Source organism: Stegodyphus dumicola, chromosome 9 (genome assembly GCF_044657685.1).
Source record: "Stegodyphus dumicola isolate Sdum_Otavi_A_Nest chromosome 9, ASM4465768v1".
NCBI lineage: Eukaryota > Metazoa > Arthropoda > Arachnida > Araneae > Eresidae > Stegodyphus > Stegodyphus dumicola.
This window is the reverse complement of record NC_140776.1, coordinates 5,641,296-5,664,925: the sequence shown is the minus strand read 5'-3', so window position 1 is coordinate 5,664,925 and position 23,630 is coordinate 5,641,296. Positions and strand designations below refer to the sequence as shown.

At 31.9% G+C, this 23,630-nt stretch overlaps 1 protein-coding gene across 1 annotated transcript; it reads right to left on the bottom strand.

The window, feature by feature from the left end:
- Positions 1-22,798: 22,798 nt before the first annotated feature.
- LOC146995291 (protein FAM200C-like) lies at positions 22,799-23,410 on the bottom strand. Its single transcript, XM_085824504.1, has one exon. It carries the CDS (start codon positions 23,408-23,410, stop codon positions 22,799-22,801), a length of 612 nt encoding a protein of 203 aa, XP_085680630.1.
- Positions 23,411-23,630: the final 220 nt, after the last annotated feature.

Genomic DNA, 23,630 nt, shown 5'->3' with positions numbered 1-23,630 from the left:
ACGCTTGGCAATTGGCAATCACTGATGATTTAAGACTATTGAGAGAACAGATGAATTTATATTTCAAACTATACGGCTACTTCAAGTATTTTATTAAGAATGTCACACAGGGTGAATCAAAAGTATCTAGCAAAGGTAAATTTAGAAGAAGGCATCATAATAAGCAGATTTTGTAATGGTATGTCTGTGCAAAAATGCTGGCTTGATGTGGTACAGAATGCTGATAAGCTGCAGATAAAAACGTTCTCCTTGCGTAAATCGTCATACTTTAAATTTCAAATGGTATGCATTGCTACACGAAGCTCAAGGATATACATTGTGTATATGGGGTTGAAGAGGAAAAGGATCATCTACTCAAAGGAGGTACACAGAACTATTCTTGAGTGTTACTTTTGAGCAGCTGCTCCATTATCATCCGCAACCTCATAGATAAAATGCCGGCAATATCTGAGATAAATATATATATTTATATATCTACATAACTATCTCTCCCTATATATACAGGGTGTCTCAGTACCACGTTTCAGAATTTCTGGGAGAGGTGGGGTGCATTCCAATGATTCGGAATAAAATAGCGATGTAGGATCTGAAATGCTTTTCTGACTCGGTAGATGGCGCTGCGTGGAAGCTCCGAGAATTCTTTCACGTAATTGCCATTTCGCACAAGGACGTAGAGTTATAGTGAGAAAAATACTTATAAGAACGCGTAGTTAGCTGATATGAATTTGGCATATGGGGCTGTAGATTGTAGTGGGCCAGCCGCACGGCGCTTGTATGCGCAACCATATCGTATGAGGCGTACACCCAACCCATAATTCTTTTGCAAGGCAACACCGGAGGTTAGCTGAAAGAGGTTCCTTTCAATGAGCCGCCACGAGTCAGGCACGATCAGCATACACTCCGGAGATCGAAGATAATGTGCTACATCAGTTACAGGGAACTCCAAGTTTGAGTACGTGAAGTGTACCGTACGCAGTTGCTGTTTTCCGAACTTAAATTTTACTTTACTTAAACTTGCGAAACTTAAATTGTACCTTTAAATAATGCGAAGGTGGATAATTCTGAATAATATTTTTTGATAGTAACCAGAATTACCTATGCATTTTACACATCAACTAAAATAACATAAAATGAAAATAATGCATTAAAATGCATACTAAAAACTGTTCTTATATTAAAAATTATTGGATTCATCATATAAATTTGTCTCAAGCAACCATATCGATTAAAATTTTTAATGGAATTAATATTATCGTTATATTTTAAAATTTTTAATGGAATTGTATTTCCTTTAAAATTTTTAACGTCATGCAATTCTTATAATAATTATTAAAGTAATTTCATTGATGTAATATATCAAGATAAAATTTTCAGTTTTCGGGCAACAATTATCATTACTAATACACATAAATTTTGTTTTGAAGTTCTATTGAAATAAATGTAGAATAACATTAAATTCTGTTTTTACTTCCTTGTACGAAGTAAAAAGGAAGTATTGCAATCGCGGAAATTTTCAGGCATCATATTTCAACGAAAATACCCATTTTGACCGCTATCGAATGCAATTTAACGATGTTTTTGCGTGACATCTGTACGTAAGGACAGAATAAAAGACTCTTTTCCTCCAAAAAAGTTACAAAACTGCTTTAAAATGAATTCTGAAGAGAATTTTTCGAGGTGTCTGTACGTACGTACGTGCGTGCGTATGCATATTGTATAACTCAAAACCGACTAGCCTCAGAACGTTGAAATTTTGTATATAGGACTGGTATAACATGTGGATGCAAGCCTCGTATTTTGGTTGCAATCGGCCGCACCAAACGTATATAAATATATTTATATCCACTCAGTTACATGGCTCAGTGATGTCAGTTTCTTTGTAAATTGTGCATTCTTTGCTTTAAAAATAATTAAATTATGTTGTGCTTTCTTCCGGTTAAGGTATTTATGCCTTTCGGAAATCTGCAAGCAATATTTGTAGAATTATCAACAATTTAAAAGGTGTTTAAGTGCGGTTAAGCCTAATTTTTAAATAAGATGGCGGATATGTTTGTTTAAATTTGAAACAGCAGAATAGTATATTTGTTGCCAATCTAGAGAGACTAAGCTTGGCAATAACAAAAACAACACCTTCATTTATCATGGCGAATTAAATCATGCTTAATCCTTTCTGGAATTTTTTCGAGGAAATAAGTGATTAAGATTTTAATATAGATATTTTGAGTTTTTATGTATTTTTGCCTTTTCACGAAGTGAGAACTGAACTAAGTGAATGAGAAATACTGAATCGTCTGTGAAAAACTGTTTCTTTTTTGTTTTGTTTGCTCAATTTCTTTTATAAATAGTTCTAGATTTATTTTAATAATTGAGTAGAACATGTGGCAATGATTTGGTAATTCTTCAAATGATATAAATTTTGTGCATTTTGAGTTATAATATGAACGAAATATAACGCTTTTAAGTAAATCTAGCGCCAGAGTGCCGCTATGGTAAACAAATGTAGTGAATTTTAAAGAGTGCAATTATTCTATTGTGGTTTATGCGTTATCGACTAAGTAGATTTAATTCAATGCAATAAGTTTAAATGAAATACAAGAAAAAAATTGCGTATAATTTAATATTCCGTACAAGGAAGTCATGTGGTGTACACATCAGATTTTTTTTCTTGTTCGAAGGAAAAAGAACAACAAATGAAAAGTATAGAAGTTTTTAGTAGATAATCTGAATTCATAATGTTTTTTAAAAATTCATATATTATCTTTAATATTCTCAGAAGTAATGAATGAAAACACTATGATGACGATAGTTTTTTTTTTTTTTTCCGTGACATCTGAATTCGCAACATTTTTGTAAAACTAACACGTGGAAAATACGATTAAAGTGACGATAATATCTTCATTTCTTTTATTCGTATAGTTTTCGTTAAAATAACGTGCATGAAATACCACATCATTATAACATCAAAATTATACGTATATGTTTGGAGCCGCGCTGCCTGGAAATCCTGGCAAATGAAAAAGTGCTTTTCCAAATAACGATTGCATACCTTAAAATTTGGATCTAATATTCATCATATTGCATTTGAGTCTAATGCACAACTTATTGCAGGTTGTCCTAGAACCAAAGAGAAATAAATTGGAATACTCCTGGGTATAATGTAAGTAGATGAGCATAAAGGCAATTATGTTCAGTTAAAAATAGAAATATGTTATAACTACGACGGAAGAATCTGGGTTACCATATGGCCTTGTCCAGGAAACATGTCCTTGTCCATTCCTCGTGTTTAAAAATATCTTTCGAAATCAAAGATCATTAAATTTTTGGATTTTTTTTAAGCAAGTGTTTCTTCTTTTATACCTAAGAAAATTGCAGTTTCATTTTCCTCTCTTTTATAAGAATCCAGTACATATTCCAATGCTATAGAGCAGGTTTTCTTAAACGTTTTTCAGTCACGACCCCTTTTTATCACCGACAACTTTTCGCGATCCCCAGGACCCCATAATATTTACAAAAATTTTGTGGGACCATATAAGTATTACACATATCCGTCAGAAGCGTGCGCGAAACTGTTAGTGTTTTCACTTGTACTGTAATATACTATTGCAGTTTTAGGTCATTAATTTCTAATTTTAAGACACAGAATAATGTGAGAATTTTAAATAAGTAACACACGAAATGACAGTGTCACGTGCAGAGCAAGGAAAGTGAAGGTTTATATTATAAAAAAAAAAAAATGCATCGAAACGTTTTCTGTTTTTTTTTCTGTTTGTATTATCTTATCTTTATCTACAATTCAATTCTACATTATCTTTATCTACATTATCGTTCAGATACATTCTGTAAAAATATTTTATAATTGAAAACTTATCATAATAAGTTAAAGAAATATAAAAACGGCTAAAATGTTTGGCAATCCCCTGCTGCAAGTCCCGCGTCTCCTTTGGGGGTCGCGACCCACAATTTAAGAAACCATGCTATAGAGTAACGAAGATAATTTAGAAAATATTGGCGCATAAGTATGTGTACGGAAGTTGGAGGTTTTATATCAGTCGAACTGGAAGAGCAGACCATGTGAATTATTTCAAACTCACAGTAAACACTATACGATAAAAAAGAGAGAATAAATTATACAATATTGCCATCGAAACAGCAAAAGCGTTAGAGGATAAGGATCATTGCAGAATCATATGCAACTATGCAAGATTTTGCCATGCAACAGAGTAAATTAGGAAAAAATATATTAAAAAAAGAGTGCTACAACATATGTGTTCTCATCTGCAAAATCTATCAGTTAAGAATTTCTGTGCGTGAAACACTTTTTAATTTAGTTGTTATTAAAGTAATCATAGTATTTGCTCTTTTAAAGCTGTGATAAATAAAAAAACGATGAATGAGAAAAACGTTATTTTTCAAGGCAAAGAAAGGGGAAAATGATAAAAGAAAATATTAAAGGAAGTTTTCAGGAGGACCTTCCGAGAACTACGCAAGAAAGGGCTTAAAATGTATTCCGGAATGATGTTATCATAAGATTCAATTAAAAACGAGTGTATAGTAAGTTCTATCAAATAAAAGCAAAGTTAAAACCTTTCTATTCAAGAATTCACTAAAAGGAATTTTGCAGTTATATGCTTATTCTACAAAAGAGGAATATGAAACAAATAAAAAGGAGTTCTCTTCAGGTATGTGAAGGAATCTTGAAGAAAGGAAGTAAAATTTACAAGACGATATTGGACAGAAAAAGGCATTTTTTAATACATGCTCTTTCAGAATTTCAAGTTAAAAATACATATTATAATGACTCCCTCCCAGAAAACTTCATACTTAAAACATGATAAAATCACTGTATGATTTGGAGAAATTGCGCACGATTGAAGCAATATTTAAATGCTTTCTTATCGAGTAATTTAAGTAGATAAACAATTTCATGTAGTGAAATAATAAATAAAGATTCCTATAAATAAATGCAAAACATCATACTCCTTCATCTACAGCGTTCAATAAAATGAATGGTGTAAGCGAGATGGTTCCATCTGGTGAAAGAAAATACCTTGAATTCAGATTTTTATTATGAATGATTTCCTCAATTGAAAAGTAAATAATGAAAGGCATAATTGTTGACTTAAATGCAGGTTTTAATTATTGCGTAATGAGTTAGTTGACAATAACATGAGAACCTGAGTTTTTCCAAAACTTAGTTCAATTGCATCAAAGAATGTCAACACACGCATTTAAAACAATAACATATTTTTATCTTAACTTTTAAAATATTTTTAATGTCATTCTTAGTTTTAGTTGTACAACGATATATGAACTGCAATAAGACTTAAGCTGCAAATTATAAGTTTGGATGTGAAGTTAAAATTACTAATTAAATGGCATTAGAAAATGGAATTAAAGACATTAAAAATGGGCATTAAATTAAATGGCATTAAAAATGGAAGCGAAACGATTAGAACATTAAAATATTAGGAATAGCATCTTTGAGAAGCACTGAACTATAAGAGTGCTACTCCAAACATCAACACAGAGAGACACACCAGGTAAGAGTGAGCACAGAAACTTTTAGCAGTTTCCAAAGAGTCTAGCTTTAATACTTTAGAACTATGATCCTCAGTGTTTTGCATAGTTACATAAGATCCTAAAATTTGGTGGTGTTGATATAATCATAAATATTCGGTGTGCCTGCTACCTGTTACACAGAAAACATGGATGCCGTAGTCCAGCTCCAACCAGGTGCTGTGAAATGTTTTCTGTCTGACTGAGATGAAAACAGCGTAGTCAAGTCAACGAAATGTTCCTTTCTTTGATCATAAACTTAAATCTGTCTCACTAAATGTTTTATACCACTTCACAATGGATTTGCGAGTAGGTGGGTCATCTTCGAAGGTTCCTTTTAAGTGCGAGCTAGCGAGTAATAACACGGTTTCTTTTTTCCAACTGTAATATCACCATTTTCATTGCTATGTGATAAACACCATTTTCTGTAACTATGAATAGTAGGAGCAGGCGTTATGCCTATCGATTTTGAAAACAAAAGACCGATTTTAAGTTAAATGAACCATCGATATCATGTTTTTATTCTACCCATCTTGCATTTATTTTCGAACTTGTTACAACTTCCATCCATTCAGAGAGAAATTTCTCGTTTTAAAATTTCATAATATGAAGTAATATCGAATTTGCATAGCAATAAATACAAATAGTTTTCAAAGCGATTTTACACCGAAATAAAAGTAAAGATATTTAATACAAAATGCTCAGAAATTCCAAAGAAAATAATGACAAAACGTTAGAAAAACAACCCATCATATGAAGGCTGAAGAGAAATTTACAGCAGTCAAACAGTTTTCGTTATGGATATTTTGTAAAATAATGGTAAATAAAAAATAAAGAAGGATAAAAATTTGTAAAATAAAAAAGTATATTTCTTTAACAGCTTAAAAATTAAAAAGCTTTGCATGAAATTCTCAACTAAAGCACCATAAGAGTTTACTGTACAGAATTAGAAGAAACAGAGCGAAAGACCAATAACAGACTAAAAAAATTAAAGTCATAAATAAATTAGCTCTTATTAATAAAATAAAGTATGATGAACTATAAATGCTGGATGATTTATAATTTATTCTATTATTTTTTGCACGCTAACACGCCAGAGAGAAATTTTTCATTGCAAGATGCAACAAACGCAGAAAATTGCGTGATATGATATCAGATACAGTAAGGCTATATTATAATATACGCCCAATGTATTTTGGCTTTTAGTTTACATAACAAGAGATTAGAAACCTTGAATCTACAGATACATTTTTTGAAGATTATAAATAGCGAACAATTTCACGATTTATAATGCAAGGTGTATCAGTGCAGCCGTGACAAACTTTTAGGAGAGACAGAGTACACTTAGACGATGGGAAATCACATAGGAATGCAAGGTTGGAAACGCTTTCTTGGCACGATAGTGACGACACGAAATTCAAGAAAGAAAAGACACGAACAGGATGACAAAATATGCTTATTATTCGGAATACAACAAAAGCAAAGAAAAAAACAACATAAAGAGGCAATGATCATCATCAAAGAAGGTGTTCGAAATTAAAACTCGGACCGTGATGTAGGAACCGTGCATCATGCATCGTCTATGTGATCTTCCATTCGTGATGCAGATCTTCCATGCGCCAGAGAAGTGAGGCCTGCATCACAGTCCGGGGTCGTAATTTCGAACACCTTCTTTAATGACGATCGTTGTTTGTTTTTGGTTTTATTTGTAGATTTCTGGTGTACTAAACATAACACAACATGTTTTGTCTCATTGTTTGTGTCCTTTCTGTTTTGCGTTTTGTGTCGTCACTACGGTGCCAGGAAAGCGTTTCCGACCATGCACTGCTATGTGATTTCCCATCGTCTGGGTGTACTCTATCTCTCCTGAAAGTTTGTCACCGCTGTACTTATATGGCCTGTATATTTACTTCGCATATCTTCAGAATGACCCCTTACGTACCACATGTGGAGCTGTGGGTTGCGACTCAATGAGCAAGAAATTATTTCGTCTTCGCCTTTTTATTGTATTCGCGTGTGTTAATAATTATTAATAAATATTAACAGTGAACTAAATAAATTATTTACAATAGTTATAAGAAAGGTATAAATACTAATTTCATCATCAAACACACTGATATTCTAAACAAATTGTTAAGTATTCAGAAAAGCTGCTTGAGACACTGATTTGTATATCTTGAGTTATTTCTGTATTTGTTAGCGCGCAGAAGTGAATTAACTTACGTCTAATCCACGTAACGGCGTTCATTAACTGTACCCACAAGTAGCAACTAACAAGTAGCGGTGGCTAATGTTTGTTAAATTTCATTTGCATTAAAAGACAAAGTTTCTAATAAAATGTTTTGATAAGTTTTAGCTATTATCTGTATTCTTTAAGTTTCGAAGTTAAGTGCGAAGACGGAAATTTGTAAAAGCAAGGAAAGATTAAAACAAGTTAAATAATTAATTAAGTTAAAGGCTGTTTTTTTAAATTTTGGGCAAATCTTTGAAATCTCTAAAATGTTTAATATCTATTTCTATACTAACTGAAATAACACGCAGAAAAACAAATGTTGAAGATACTGAGAACAAGAAGCAGCGTATGTGGCATAAATTTGATGGGCTGGCATGGACATCTATATAGAACTTTTTTCTTCAGCTACTGAAGTGAAATGGCGAAAGAAAAGGTGTGCTGAAGATATGACAATATTCGGATCCGTCTTTACATTCAGCGTTTAAAAAATCATTTCATGGTTGTTTTCACGTTTTGTCAACAGAAAGCGCAATAGTTTTTTTTCCTTCCCTCAGCTGGAACTTTACCAATATTTTGTGTATTGTTACCATGTAGGCACATGCTTTTCCTTTGCCATTTTCCCTACAGCTAAAGAAGATTCTCTTGAATCTTCAAAACATGCTTTGCAAATTTATGCAACTAGTGATGAATCTTGTTGCTTTAGTGTGAATAAAACAAAATCTAGATCATCCTGTTTGCAATATAAAACTAGTTTTATTACAAGAGCATTTTATATTGTTTAATTACTAGATGTTTAAAATAGGTGATTCTTGTAAATAATTAGATTGTAGTCTCGGGATAAATTCAAACTTCGCAATGTAAGACAAAATACTTGTTCTTATGTATCGAAAGACAGACTCTCTTTCCCATATTTTGCAAAATCTTATGAGGGTAGCGAAACATGCTCCTGTTCTAACGTAAATTTGGTACATATTTTATATTCTAAAGGCAGAGCCGACTGCCGTTGTAGAGAGTTAACCTTTACTGGAAACTGCCACCTGATCTCTGTATATATTGCTTTATACGTCAATCTACCAAAATCTATGCCCTAGGGAACATGCAAGTTAAGGTAGCGTTAAGGGATATGATTAACATACGAAATTTTCGAAACAATCATTTAATGAATGCTGAGGTAAATAATGTAGATATAGTATTAAGTAATACAAGCGTCGGGAGGAGACAGATTCCTTGTGAGGTGATAATTTTAAAATTTGTCTGTTTAAATTTGAGTATACCTTAATCAGCAAGGAAACATTCTAGCGATTAAACATTTGGAATGATTGATGATATTTTAAACATGAATAATAAATCAGGAAAATACAAACCTCCTAAACTTCTCTTAACATTATTGTATTTGAAATTTAATCACATCCATTTTTGGGAGCTAAAGAAAATAACTGACAGAAATGTTTCCAAACCTATCCCATTACCCAATTCGAAAGAAACCGTGATACATATGCATGGAACACTGCCAGAGAAAAGAAAGATTTATGCAAATTTATTCTGGGAATGGAGTTAGAGCGCCTACTGAGAGATTCATGACATTCTTCAGATAACGTTACGTAGAGGAATACTTACTTCTGTAGACAGCATATAAATTTAAGTCAACACTTTTATATTTCCTTAACATTGGAAGAATATTTATGTTATTTAGAAAGGTTAACGAACTGAATTAGTTTAATGCTTTTAAATGGTTACTGTCATTGCTTTTCAGCGCGTCCCATACATTGAATATTATTCTTACAACTTAATACATATAAAATAATTTTGGTTCAAAGGTATGGAATAAAAGATTAAATCATTTAATTTAGGTGAAACTGTCAAGAATTATTTGTTTGAAATTCTTTGCAATTTTGATGAAAAAAACATAAGAACTAATTAAAACCGGAGTTTCAAGCTTCAATTTTTCAAATATTGACTAGTTTATAAGACTTTTGGTTCTACAAATTTCAGGCGCTCTTGCGCCGTTGAAAAGATATCTTCCTGAACATCCATACTTCTGCCGAGATTGGAGTCCATATGCAAACGTTACGAGAATCACCTACTCTTTTCTAATCTTGTTACTGACCAAAGTGGCAGCTAAAGTAAACAAATAGATGAATGTTTTCCCAAAACATCTAAAAAATAGTTTTTTGTTTTTGCTTTTGTATATACTTATGTACATTTATTCTGCTAACTCCTACATTTAATTAAAAACCTACCTACTTTCTCGTCCTTAATATTCACCATATTTTCTTCAGGAAGCATATGTTTAGGCTAAAACTGTTCATTTGACTTTTAAGAGAAGGAAGTTATTTTGGTACGAAAGAGCGGAACATTGCTAAGTATGGTCATTAGTTAAAGAACAAAAGGCAGTCACCAAAAGCAATTTACAAGATTTTCAGTATGAGACAAAAATTAACACATGAACTAATTAGCAAAACGATTTTCATTACTTCCTTGTACGAAATAAAAGGGGAAGTATTGAAACTGGTATTGTACCTACCGGTTTCTGAATGCCTGGACATTTCGGGAGCTTCGCTGTGAAAGAGCTAATATGTGTCTTCTTTCAATTACATTTATGTTTGTTTTAAATTCAGTTTTTACTACTTGATTTCGGATGTTAAATGATATATAAGTACTAATATTTCTGAAAATTTTTAAATGGAATATTTTTGAATTTTCTGAGTAAAATATTCTTAAAAAATATATTTTGAACATAACTGTACAAAGGAAACGTTTTCCAAAATTAAAAGAATGAAATAGAAAATTGTGAAAAAGAAAAATAGTTTATTTTCAGACTGATTTTCTTCTCTGGGCTCATATAACTTCACCTCGGCCACCAAGAAACCTCTGGTACCTTCCATTTCTCGAAATTACTAGAATCAGTATACGGTTAAAGTTACATATATGGAGCCCATACGGTTACAGTTACACATAAGGATCAAATACAGTAAAAGTTATGCAAGCATTGGACAAAAGCATCGCTAAATGGTTGTGAAGTGTGGCGACTTTTGGCGATTTCTCGAAAATTGTGGTGACAAAATGTGTCGCCAAAATCAACGCCAGCTCTGCAATATATCGCTAATTTAGTAAGATAGCCATTAATCACAGTTATATAAAATTGTCCTTGTAATCTTGTTCTTCCGGCAAAGCTTCGTTCTTCAGATTTTATGTTACAGATTTTAGGTTTCAGTGTACAAAATATGAAAGAATTCGTATACAAATAAATGAGCACTTACTGCACAATTTTCGTAATTGCTAACAACAGAATAAAATATTTTAACAAAGAGAAATTAATTATCTGAATTACCTACAAAAACGACTTGTACTGTTGAAGAAATATATTTAATTATTTTATTACTATATAATTTTTTTAAAAAATTATGGAGTGTTCAAATAAAAAAACTAAAACTTTGCAGAAGAGAAAATAAGGGATTTGTTTAAATATTACACTAATTTATTATTGCATTTCAGAATTTAGTTTAAGAAGGATTTGCTTTCTTAAGAACACTTCCTTCAAGTAATATAACTGTTTAATCAGTTATGTTCATATCCTACATAAAAATAATGTACGTCAAAATAAAATGACAATAATGTACGTCAGCAAGGAAGAAATTAACATTTTAAGTGACCATTAAAAGCTTTATGTTAACCAGAATAGGAAGAAATTAACCTTCTCAGTCACTTCTAAAAATATTTGTATTTTTTAATAACAAATTTAAAATTTCGTAGCACAACTTTAATTTGTTGAATGCTGCTAATAAAATAAGTTTCTCCGAAATTTTTCTCAAAAGAAAGTTATAAATTCTTTTAAAAGTCTTTGTAAATCAGTAGATATCTGACGGGGGTCAAAGTACTTTTGCTGCTACCTCCATTGTTGTGACTCCTTGTTGCGACGCTTCATAGAGATTACTATAAAACATTCACTATCTCCTGACGAATTGCATTTTCAGAGCAGTTTCAAAGTAATTAAGAATTATGATTTCAAATGCCTTCATGAAAATATTGTTCGTTGGGCGACTTCTCTCTCGGTTCCTGGCCAATTTCTCTGCACATGGTGACCAAAAGCAATGGAGATTGGCGAACATGTGGTGACTATAGGAAATTAAATAGTGTCACTATCCCAGATCCGTATACTGTTTTGCACATACAGGACTGTTTGCAAGTGTTGGAATGGGAAGCGGATATATTCAACCCTTGACTTGGAAAAAGCTTACCATCAAATTTCCGTGCCTGAAGGTAATATGTATAAAACAGTCGTTTCTACACCATTCGGTCTCTTCGAACATGCCATTCGATGCTCTTCATGCTATTCTATTTATAGAATGATGCGGTATATTCGTCATGTTCTATGGATTTTTGTCTAATGTACTTTGATGATGTATTAGTAGCATCTGAATGTGACACGCAACACATGCAACATCTTAAGATGTTGTTCCGGTGATTCACAGATTATGGTATGATACTAAATGTAGCTAACTTTATTTTGGATAAATCGAATGTAAAATTTCTCAGACATATGATACCTCCCGAGTGTATCACTCCTTTGCCGGAGAGAGTTTCAGCAGTTATGAATTTTCCCAAACCAGAAACAGTGGAAGAACTTCGGCGTTTACTGGCTATGTGCAATTTCTGCCGCTGTTTTATTCCGCTCACTGCAAATACTCAAGCAGTACTTAATACATACTTAATCGGAGCGACGAAGTGCGATAAAAGACTAATCGCATGGACGGAAGTAACTACAAATGCATTTGAGAAATGTAAGATAGACCTGTCAGACGCCACGGTGTTGCACCATCCTTCATCAGAGGCCCCACTCTCAATTATAATTCATGCTTCTGAAACAGCTAAGGTTGTAACTCTTAACAAGTTGAAAAAGGATGGCGGCCTCTGCGTTTTGCTCAAAAAACTAATTTCAACACAACAGAGTTACAATGCGTACGACAGGAAGCTCTTTGAGTCATACGTAGCCATAAAGCACTTTGGACATATGGTGGAAGATCGTGATTTTATTTTATTCACCGTCCAGAAAACGCTTACATTTACATTTCGACAAAAAGAAGATAAATGCTTTCCACGACAACTGCTACAACTGGAATTTATCTGCCAGTTTACGACTGATATCCGCTAGTTAAGAGTTCAGACAATGTGGCAGTAGATGTGTTGTCGCAGATTTATATATAGCTCCTATTAGCACACCATCTGCTATCGACTACTACCATTTTGCCAAGGAATAGAAAAATGATGCCGAATTGAAAAATAATTTTGTCAGGGTACTTGGCATTAGTGCTGCCGCCCCTTCCTATTGATCAGCTTCCAGTTATTCTGCACTGTGGTATCTCCACAGGTCGCATTCGCCCTTTCATTCCACAGTAATTTCGTCGAAAGTGTGTAGCAACCTTCAGTGACTGTCACGCCCAGAAGTTAAAGCCTAAGTAAAGCTGAAAGACATGTTTGGCCTTCAATGGAATCGGATGTGGCATCTTGGACTCGTGAATGTTTACAGAGTCAAAAATATAAAATGAAACTCCATACGAAAAGTAAAACTGGTATTTTTCTGCCACCTATTACTAGGTTCGAACACGTGTATATTGATCTCGTAAAACCTCTCCCTCCAGGCTTTCGATACTGTCTCATAAGTGGATTGCTGTATTGCTTACAATTTTATCAGGTTTCAGAGTCACTTCGAAGGATGATCTGCAAGCAAATACAACAGAAATGGGGTACGGAGCTCCAATTCATCTCCTAGGAAAATTCCTTTGCTCTACTTCTAATACCCCAGATACAGTCAGAAAAGGTTCGTGAATCTAAGAAATGCCTCCTTCCTCTTACAAATAAACTTCATGGTAAACAAGCGGTATTCATCAGCAAAGATTAAACTACCTGCAGTCATGTTTTTCTTCTGACGGATGCAGTAAAAAGGAGCCTTCAACAGCTATATAAATGACCTTAAAAACTGATCAGTTGAGGCGACAAAGTAGTAAGACAGTAAGCATCCATCCGCTTAAACCGATATATGTTTGAAGGCTCAGCTCCTGCAACCACTCAAAGCACAAGCGATTCTGATACATTAAATTAAAATTGCTTGTAGATTACGTCTCGCGCTCTAAGTTAAGATTTTATAAAATAAATATTAAATATAATGAATTTCATTTTATTTAAACCTACTTATAGCTACTTGCTCCTCGAGAATTCTATTTCTATTACTTCATTATGAATTTTCATCTGATGATATATATTACCGCTTTTACACCATCAACTGACACTCGTGACTTGATCTTCGGAGGTAAGCTGTTCAAGGTTCCTGTTACTTCAATTTTTAAAAATGCAGAAACATTTACCGGCGTGCATAAGCAACTTCTGTAAACAAATTTTAACGTAAATATGAATCATTTACATCTTATTTTATGAAATTTTATCATAATCCTAATATGGACATAGTATAAAACGCTAAAAACATGAAACATTTTCTCTATCTTCCTAAAATGTGGAGCTATTCTGTATATAAGTATCTCATTTTTTATACATAAGAAGGAAGGTCGAAACTAAAGTTCCTGAAATTTAAATGAACACAGTGGCATATTATTTCTACCACATAGTAGCCAGTATACTATAAATATTGCAGTCTCTAGTTAATATGTATTGGAGCTTTTTAAAGACATTTTTGAGCTCATGCTTAATAAATTTTAAAATGTTAATGCAGCTCTAGTCTAGAATTGGATGCCCCATCGATTAGCAACAAATTTTGTTCAGTTTTGGCGATGAAACCCCATTTCTGGTTACCATGATTGTTTTAACTTTGCTTTAGCTTCCTAATTTTTTTGAAATGAAAATAAATCGAGGTGCGCATGAATAGAGTTAAGACAGTGTGCCATGCCTAGTTTGTGTAATTCTCTGATGTTTTTTAAGTGGAAATAGATCGATGTGTACATGGATATCGAGTTTGTGCAATTCTTTGACTTCTTATTTTGGTTTTGTGTAGTGGCCATCTTGAAATTGTGCCTTCTTGGCGCCGATCTTGTCGTCAAAAAAGAATCGCCAAAGAAACAAGGGCACCCAATTGTAAACGTTTACCATTAATGCTATTATGTAATAATATTCTTAAAATATTTTACTTCGCAACACCCCTTATTTGTCAAAAGCATTTTTCAAATTGTAGTTGAAAATAATTTTACTTTTAATAAATAATTTTTTTAAATTAAATATTTTGATTTCAAAACTTAGCGTATTGAAGAAGCGCAGTTTAAATATTTTTAAAATTTAATAACATTTTAAATATAATATGAAATGTGATGCTCTGGCGTAGGATGTTTGCCAAATTTAAGCGACAGGTAAAATTATTCTCTTACAAAAATAATTGTAAATACATAATTTAAACTACGTTACAGTAAAGCATCGATTACAGTATACGTTCGAATCTTCGGTAAAGCCGAATTATTAAATGTGCAATATTATTTTCCTTATCAATATAATACGTCCAAAATAATTCTAAAAATTTTCATTTAATACATTAGAACAATACGAATATTGAAACATAGAATCTACATGTAATAACTCTTTCAATACACCCTATGACTAGAAACGTACCCTGCTGTCAGATGTAAAGAAAAACCCAAACCTATTCTTATCGAATATAGATTTTAATTAATATTTGCTGGAGTAAATACTTTATGTTAATCAATTCCAGTTATATTCAAAATTGTATACATAGTTTAGCGCATATGACATATGCAAGTTAATCAATTGGCCAAGAGTTTTCCTAACGATCTCATGTTTGAATTTGGAATATGTAGTGTTTTTTAAACATTAATTAATATTTTTTTGTTACGACTCCGAGGCATTATTTAGTGAAGCAGAAGCATATTGATAATTTAGATACCTCATATAGCTAGGTGTAAAAGCAAGTATCATTTAACTTCCCCTGTTTTCTATTGTGTTTATTGTTGCGGTTTCTGTAATTTCAGTACTCTAATTCTCTTAATTAATACTCTAATTTCATGTCATATTATATGTATAACATCTTTTAATTATTTTAAAAAAATCATAATATAAATATAATACTGCAATATCAGTGAGCATTAGCAATAAACAGAAGAGTTAAGAAATGAAGTTTAATACTAGAATTAGTGAAGGTAAGTGTAATAAAGAAACAGAAATATATAACATGTATATTAAATAGAACTATAAAAAATAGATTAAATAAAAACTGTTCAACGAATTATATAATAATAATAATTAAAACTCGTAGTATAAAATTCTTAATTTAAGCATCTCGGTATGTTTAAAAATTTAAATATGTGAAGAAATCATGTAAAATTAAATGAAACGGTAAAATATATATGGTTATTATAACCAGAGAATATAATACAAAGGTTAAAATTATTTGCACATAGCAAATATAAAGGAAAAAGATAAAAAAAGTAAAAGAAATACATCTAAAATCATGTACTATATGGTGGGAAAGCATTATAAATAAGTTAACTTAAAATCGCATAAAGAATTGTAAAGAAAAAAAAATTTAAAAATTAAAAATTAAATTTTAAAATTAATAAAAAATTCTGAAAGATTTTAGATTTTATATTATTCCTAGATGGTCATTTTTTAACAATTTGTGTGTTTCCTTGTTTATTAAATACCATGTTCATCTCACTTACATCATAAAATTCAATTCAACAGCACTATCACGAAATAATTTAAAAAGAGCATAGCTTTAGAATTTCCGATACACAGTTTCGCACGCTGGAAAGAAAAACGTGCTCGCTTTAAAATCGTCGAGTTCGTTAATTAAAAAAAAAAAAAAAAAACGTTAAAGTTTTACAAAATATGATATAGAGAATAAAACAAATTCCAAAGTTTAAGTTCGAGCTTCTATATGCCCATATTCTAGTGGAGGACAACTTATTGAAAATTTGATATCTCTAGGTACCGTTGTTTTTTCGCAGTGCGAGAAAAATACATATATTCATGCAGATTCTTCATTATTTAATTCCTTTAAATATAATGTATAGCTCTAATATTTAATGGCAACAATTTGAGAAGTGAACCGACATTTATAGTAAACCTACGCAAAATGCCCTGCTGGGCTAACGACATTTGGAATAATAATGCGTATAGTGAAAGATATAAAAAGTAAATTAAAAATTAGTGTACGTCGGAAATTATAAAGGTTAGAAGATACGAAAGAAATTAAAAAATAAACAGTAAAATTAAATGAACAACTACGCTCGTAAAAGGTAACAAATATGTTAAAATTAGAATTAGAGTTTGAAAAAATCTGATGTGTACACCACATGACTTCCTTGCACGCATTTTTTCTTCATTTCATTTAACGTATTATATACAACGTTAAATTATACGAATTTTAACGTTAAATTATACGCATTTTTCCTTGCATTTCATTTAAACTTATTGGATTGAATTAAATCTACTTCGTCGATAGCGCATAAACCTCAATAGAATAAATGCACTCTTTAAAATTCAGAATATTTGTTTACCGCAGCAACACTCTGGCGGTAGTTTCAATTAATAGCGTTACATTTCGTTCATATTACATAATAAATCAGAATGCGTATAAATTTATACCATTTGAGGAATTATCTAATCGTTGCCACATGTTCTATTCAAATACTATAATAAATCTAAAACGATGCGTAAAAGAATTTTAGAAACAAAACAAAAAAGAAACACTTTTTTACAGACGATTCAGTATTTCTCATTCAATTAATTCAGTTCTCACTTTCCGACAAGGAAAAATACATAAAAACTCAAAATATCTATATTAAAAATTACGAAGTAAATCTTAAACAGTTATTTCCTCGAATAAATTCCAGAATGGATTAAACATGATTTAATTCACAATAATAAAAGAAGGCGTTATCTTTGTTGTTGCGAAGCTTAGTTTTTCTAGATTCGCAACAAATCCGCTATTTTGCCAAGTTTAAAATGTATACATACATGTCCGCAATCGCAAAATTTATTAGGCTTAGCTGCACTTGAACAACTTTTAAATTTTTGATAACTCCATAAATATTGCATGCAGATTTAGAGAAGTCATAAAAACCTTAACCAGAGAATAATAACAACATAATTCAATCATTTTTCAAGCAAAAATGCACAAATTACAAACATATATGAGTAAAGAAACTAAGATCACTAAGCCGGTTATACGTTTGGTGCGGCCGATTGCAATTAAAATACGAGATGCACATCTACATGTTATAGCAGTCCTATATACAAAATTTCAGCGTTCTGAGGCTACTCGTCTTTGAGTTATGCGAGATACGTACGTACGTACAGACGCCACGAAAAATTATCTTCAGAATTTATTTTAAATCAGTTTTATAATTTTTTGTGGGGAAAAAAGGGTCGGCTGTAGTGTAGAATTGGGTTCCCCTTCCATTAGCAACATTTTTTTTTTAAAATTTTACCGATGAAACCTCACTTCTGGTTACCATGATAGTTTTAACTTTGTTTTAGCTTCCTGGTTTATTTAAATGAAAATAGATTGATGTGTACATGGACAAATTTAAGGCAGTGTGCAATATCTAGTTTGTGCAATTCTAGGATGTTTTTTTAAGCGAAAACAGATCGATATGTACTTAGACACAGAGATTGTGCAATTCTTTGACTTCTTATTTTGGTTTTGTGTAGCGGCCATCTTAAAATGCTGACTTCCTGGCGGCGATCTTGGCGTCAAAAAAGAATCGCCATAAAACAAGGGGCGCCCAATTGCAAACTTTTACTAAAGAGTCTTTTATTCTGTCCTTACGTACAGATGCCACGCAAAAACATCTTTAAATTGCATTCGATAGCGGTCAAAATGGATATTTTCGTTGAAATATGATGCCTGAAAATTTCCCCGATTACAATACTTCCTTTTTATTTCGTACAAGGAAGTATAAATACAAAACAAGAGAAAAAACAAAGAATGTATAAGAGTGGATTTAAGAATTTAAGCTTGTAAGGTATAACAAAAAAGTAAGTGTATAAATGTTAGAAAGGTATGAAAAGATTTCTCTGCAAAATAAAAGTAAAGTAATAAAATTTAGTAACATAATTAATTAATGATTCTTGAATATGCCATTTCAACTGCAAATGTAAGAAATGAATTAAAGTTCAGATTAAATAAGAAACAATAAAGCTTAAAGTATATGGTAGAAATTAAAAGTTTACATCTAATGTTAAGGTTGCGTGAATCAACCAATAAATTCGGACATGAGAGGTGTTGAGGTTCCATACGAATTAGCAGTTTTATACTTAGTAAACTAGCTGGAATATAACAAAAAATAAATATCAACAGGCAAAAATATGAATGAATTTTGTTCACATTTCATTTTTGTTCATACTTTGAACAAAAATGAAGCTTCACGATTATTTCACGCTTTGGATACTCAATAAAAAAAGTACAAGTGCACTCAGTACATTTTAAGTGATATAAAAATTTGAACGAAATCATAATATGGAAAGAAAAAAAGCAATTTAAGAATTCCCAGAGATATACTTTGCAATTAAAAAAACAAAAATAAAACGCATGAAAAATAAAAATAAAAAAAACACATGAAAAATAGGAGATAATCTTTGCACATATCAACCAAATTCAACAAATATGTAAGATGTTGAAACGGACGTCCAAAGTTCTTTCTGCTTTTCACATTAACGCTACGCAAAACGTAGCGTCAACGTTTAAGAAACTGATTTGTGGTTACCTGAAGTTCCAAAACGCTTGACCGCAGAATCATAAATGCCTATGTGTTTCTACTTTACAGTATTTAGTTTTTTATAAAACTCAACGAAATTTGTTCAGTTCCCCTATAAAACTACCCTTTCATTGCTATGCAACAAATCAAAGTCATCCGGTTAAAAAAAAGTGTTGCTATTCCAAATCAATATTTCTCCATTGATAATCACATTACTTCACACGAAGGAAGTCAAAATTCATTGATACAAGTAGGAACTTGCGTTTGCTGATTATTCTCCCCCTTCAGTATATGTCTGCTAATACGTTGTCCCTTACACTTCTTCAAGAGCTAAACATAAGTAAAGGTCCTCTCATTGGAGTTTCACTTTCCTGGAATACAATCCACTTCAATAATAGGAATGCTGAATAATTTGCACAGGAGATCTTATGAATCTTTTGGTCTTATGGCCCACTTTAGTTGTACGTGTATTTGTAGTTATAATGGAAGATGCCATCTTACTCGGAAATTAGAAGAGGTAACTATTTGAAACATCGCTTCATTCTTTGATTTCGTTCAAATTTTGAGTATTGCCAAGACGCAGAATTATCGAATGGAAAAATGTTCTAAATGGAGCATGTTTTGATACCAGAAATTCAATTCAGTAAACAAAAGCCATTCTACTGCTATTCTACTGGCTATTCCATTAGCATTAGAAACAGCGCGTACCTTTTTTGGGAAGCTTTTAATGTAAGTGTCATCACTGAAGGTCTTTCCTCTTCCGATTAACAATATGATTTATATTTCACCTAGAAATTTTAATATTATGTGTATAACGGTGTTATTGAATTATGGAACAGGAATATTTCTCTTCGGAAAGCGCAAAAGCATATTCTTCTATCCTCAATTCGCTTACATGCGATATTTTGAAAGAAAAAATTTAAAATAGCATCCCTTTGTTAGCAAACTGCTTAACTAGATATGACACCTTAACTGGTAGCAAATAATGACAATTTGTTTATGCAGATAAAGCCAATATATCTGTAAATTTAGAAATGATTTTGGTGTGCTTAGTTCACTCTTGAAAAAGTAACAAAATTATTGCATTCAACTCCATTTAATTTGAAATGACAGCGTAATATGGCTAAAACATGATTGAAATGATAAGTGATGTATTTAATTTTATTAAAATTATTTATTTAATTATATATTTAAATATATTGAAATTTTATTTGGGAAAATTAATGACAATTTTTATGAAGATAAAGCTACCATATCTGTTTAAGATATTTTTAAGTTTACGAAATGACTTTGGTGTATTTTGTTCACTTTATGGAGTCTGGACTTCCTAGGTAGCATAAAATTAGACAAGAACTCTAAAGGTTAATTGGTCAATTTTTCACTATGTCTTGTAAGAACCACAGAGACAGGTAGAGAGTGTAAATGACCCTTTGTTTAACTGAAATAAAGTTTAACAGTCGGTACCAACTCTTGCCCAATGGTTTTGGCTTAAATAAGATAATGGATGAATCAAAACTAATTAAACTAACTATAGCCAAACGGCTTCAAATTATAACTAGCGCGCAAGCTGGCTATGACGAAAGTCAGTGTCAACAAGCCTAATAGTAAGATTAACGCAAAGAAGCAGAATTTAATCGACAGAATCAAATTTAGCAAAGTGACCTTCAAGCAGGCATAATATGCACTGATTTTATCCTCCGAAACTTTATAACTCATTCGAATATCGCGCGAGCTAGAAATTTACATTCTGGCATGGAACTGGAAATTAGGCTGATGTGATAGCACATTAACGTGAAATAACTGATTTGAAGTGATACTTTATACACTCTTGGAAGGTTAATAAAGTACATATATTGAATAAAATTATTGCATTTACGCCTATTTAGTTTGATGATTACGTAATATACCTGTAGCAAAAGTCAAAAAGATAATTTACCTATTTTAATTTTAGCTGGAATTTTCAAATGTTAAGATACCTGATTGTTGAGAGATTCAAATTTCGAAATTTTGACTTGATTTACAATTTTAGTTTGTCAAATACTAAACGTTGAAGTTAATTTTAAATAGAAGTTAATAAGAAAACGTACACCTCACGTTATATGTCCACAACATACACTATTAACAAGCAAAAGCTATGAAAGTTTTTCATGCGTTTATTATAATCTATATATCATAAAATTAGACTAATAATTATAATATGCGTACCCTTCGTCACATCTACACGGAATTAAAATTCATGCTAAACACGATGTAGAAGTTACACTATAATTTCATACTTTGCATGCGCTATGTGGTCGCCAAGTTTCCAGATGGACGTAAACGATTGTGGTAAGTCCATATCATCTAAATATCTTGAACGAACCTGCAAAGAAAATAATCGCATATGTCAGATTCAGCAAATGGAGTGCTCAAGGGAGGGGAGGTTATCATTTGATATTGAGCACAGTCTACCCAGGACTGCTGAAGAGGATAAATGAGAAGTACTTGCACATTTCTGTGACAAAGGAGTGTAGAAGCTCTGTGTTGTTTTAGAGTATAATCCTCATACTTGATATTCAATTGGAATAACAACTAGGTTTCTGACATTTTCAAAATTGTGTTCCAAGGATATTTTGGTGACGAAAGAAAAAAGTCATTAATTTTCTCGCGGATATCCCACGCAATGCGTTGTCTTTTGCAGAGTTATGCTGTTGTTCTAGCTGTGCTTGTGTCCGCTCGACTCCCTCTAATATGGATTGGTAACTATTTACTTGGTAATGATGTTTAATGTTCTTTCATTGGAAAATATAAACCTTTCTGTGTAACCAGTGTAGTCCATTTTGATTTGCGTATGTTCACAAAGGTTCATTTTCAGTTTGTCTGCTTGTGTATTAGCTTACATTAGCTGCACGTTGTGATATTTAACTGGTTATGCCAAACTTTTATACCACAGTTTTGGCGGCTAGAGTTCGCTGCTTATTTTAACTGCTGATATGCAGGACTTCGAACTTTTTTTATTTTCCTCAAAAATGTGTGACTACTAGGATTTGTTATCCATACATCAAAACGAATAAGATCCCATCTTGGAAACTCGTTCGGGGTCTACAGCAGTGTTTCTTAACCTTTTTGGCACAATGAATCACTTTAAAAATTTTAAATATGTCACGGACCCCTCTGTGAAAAAATATTGCTTAAACATCATTTATTACAAAATATATTCTGTTTTATTATTTAATTATTTTAATATTTTTATTTCAATAGTATAAAAAAAATTTAATGTGAAGGCTGTTGCTGCTTTTCCTTGATTAATAGATTAAATTAAAGGGACGGTTTTCGACAAAGCAACGCGCATATCATGTTTGACATTCAGTCTATTTCGATGTTTTCTTTTTATTGTGACAAGTGTGGAAAATCCCGCTTCGCAAACATATACTGTAGCAAATGGAATAATGGCTGCCATAGCTCGTTTTACAAGCAATGAGTAGGCTTCTCTTAAAGAAGACCAAAACTCTCCAAGAGTTTTTGAATCGAAATCCATTTTTAACAAGGACTTTGTTTTCAAATCAATTAGCTCATCTTTGGCAAGGTTCATGTCATCAATACAGTCAATATTACAAAGAAAAGGATTACGAATCCACAACTCATCTTTTATATTTAGTCCATCCGAATTGAAATATTTTTCAAATGAAACTTGAAGTACTTCCAGGTGTTCACAGATTTCATTTTTCAAGATATTCAATAACAAACTATCTTTCCGATATCCATTTTCAAAAAGTACTTCGTCCAACATTTGAAAGTTTGCATATATCCCATTTTGAATTCTAATTTTCCAAAGTGACATTTTCAATAAAAATGCCTGTAGTTTCTCAGTGGCATTCATAACTGTTGTATAAGGCCCTTGAATTGAAAGGCATATATCGTTCATGTGGTTAAACATGTCTGCCAGGTAAGCCAACCTACATATAAAATCTTTTTTCTTGAAATATTCGAAGAGTGAGTTATCGGTTTCTTCTAAAAAAGTGATACTTCTGTCTTCAACATGAAAATTCGTTTCAAAACCTGCCCTCGTGACAGCCAGCGCACTTCCGTGTGGTACAGAAGTACCTCATGTTCTGCGTTCATTTCTTGACACAGTGTTTTAAAAA

What these genes read in the sequence shown, in the direction of transcription:
- LOC146995291 (XM_085824504.1), bottom strand. Translation starts at nt 23,410, where the DNA reads ATGAACGATATATGCCTTTCAATTCAAGGGCCTTATACAACAGTTATG.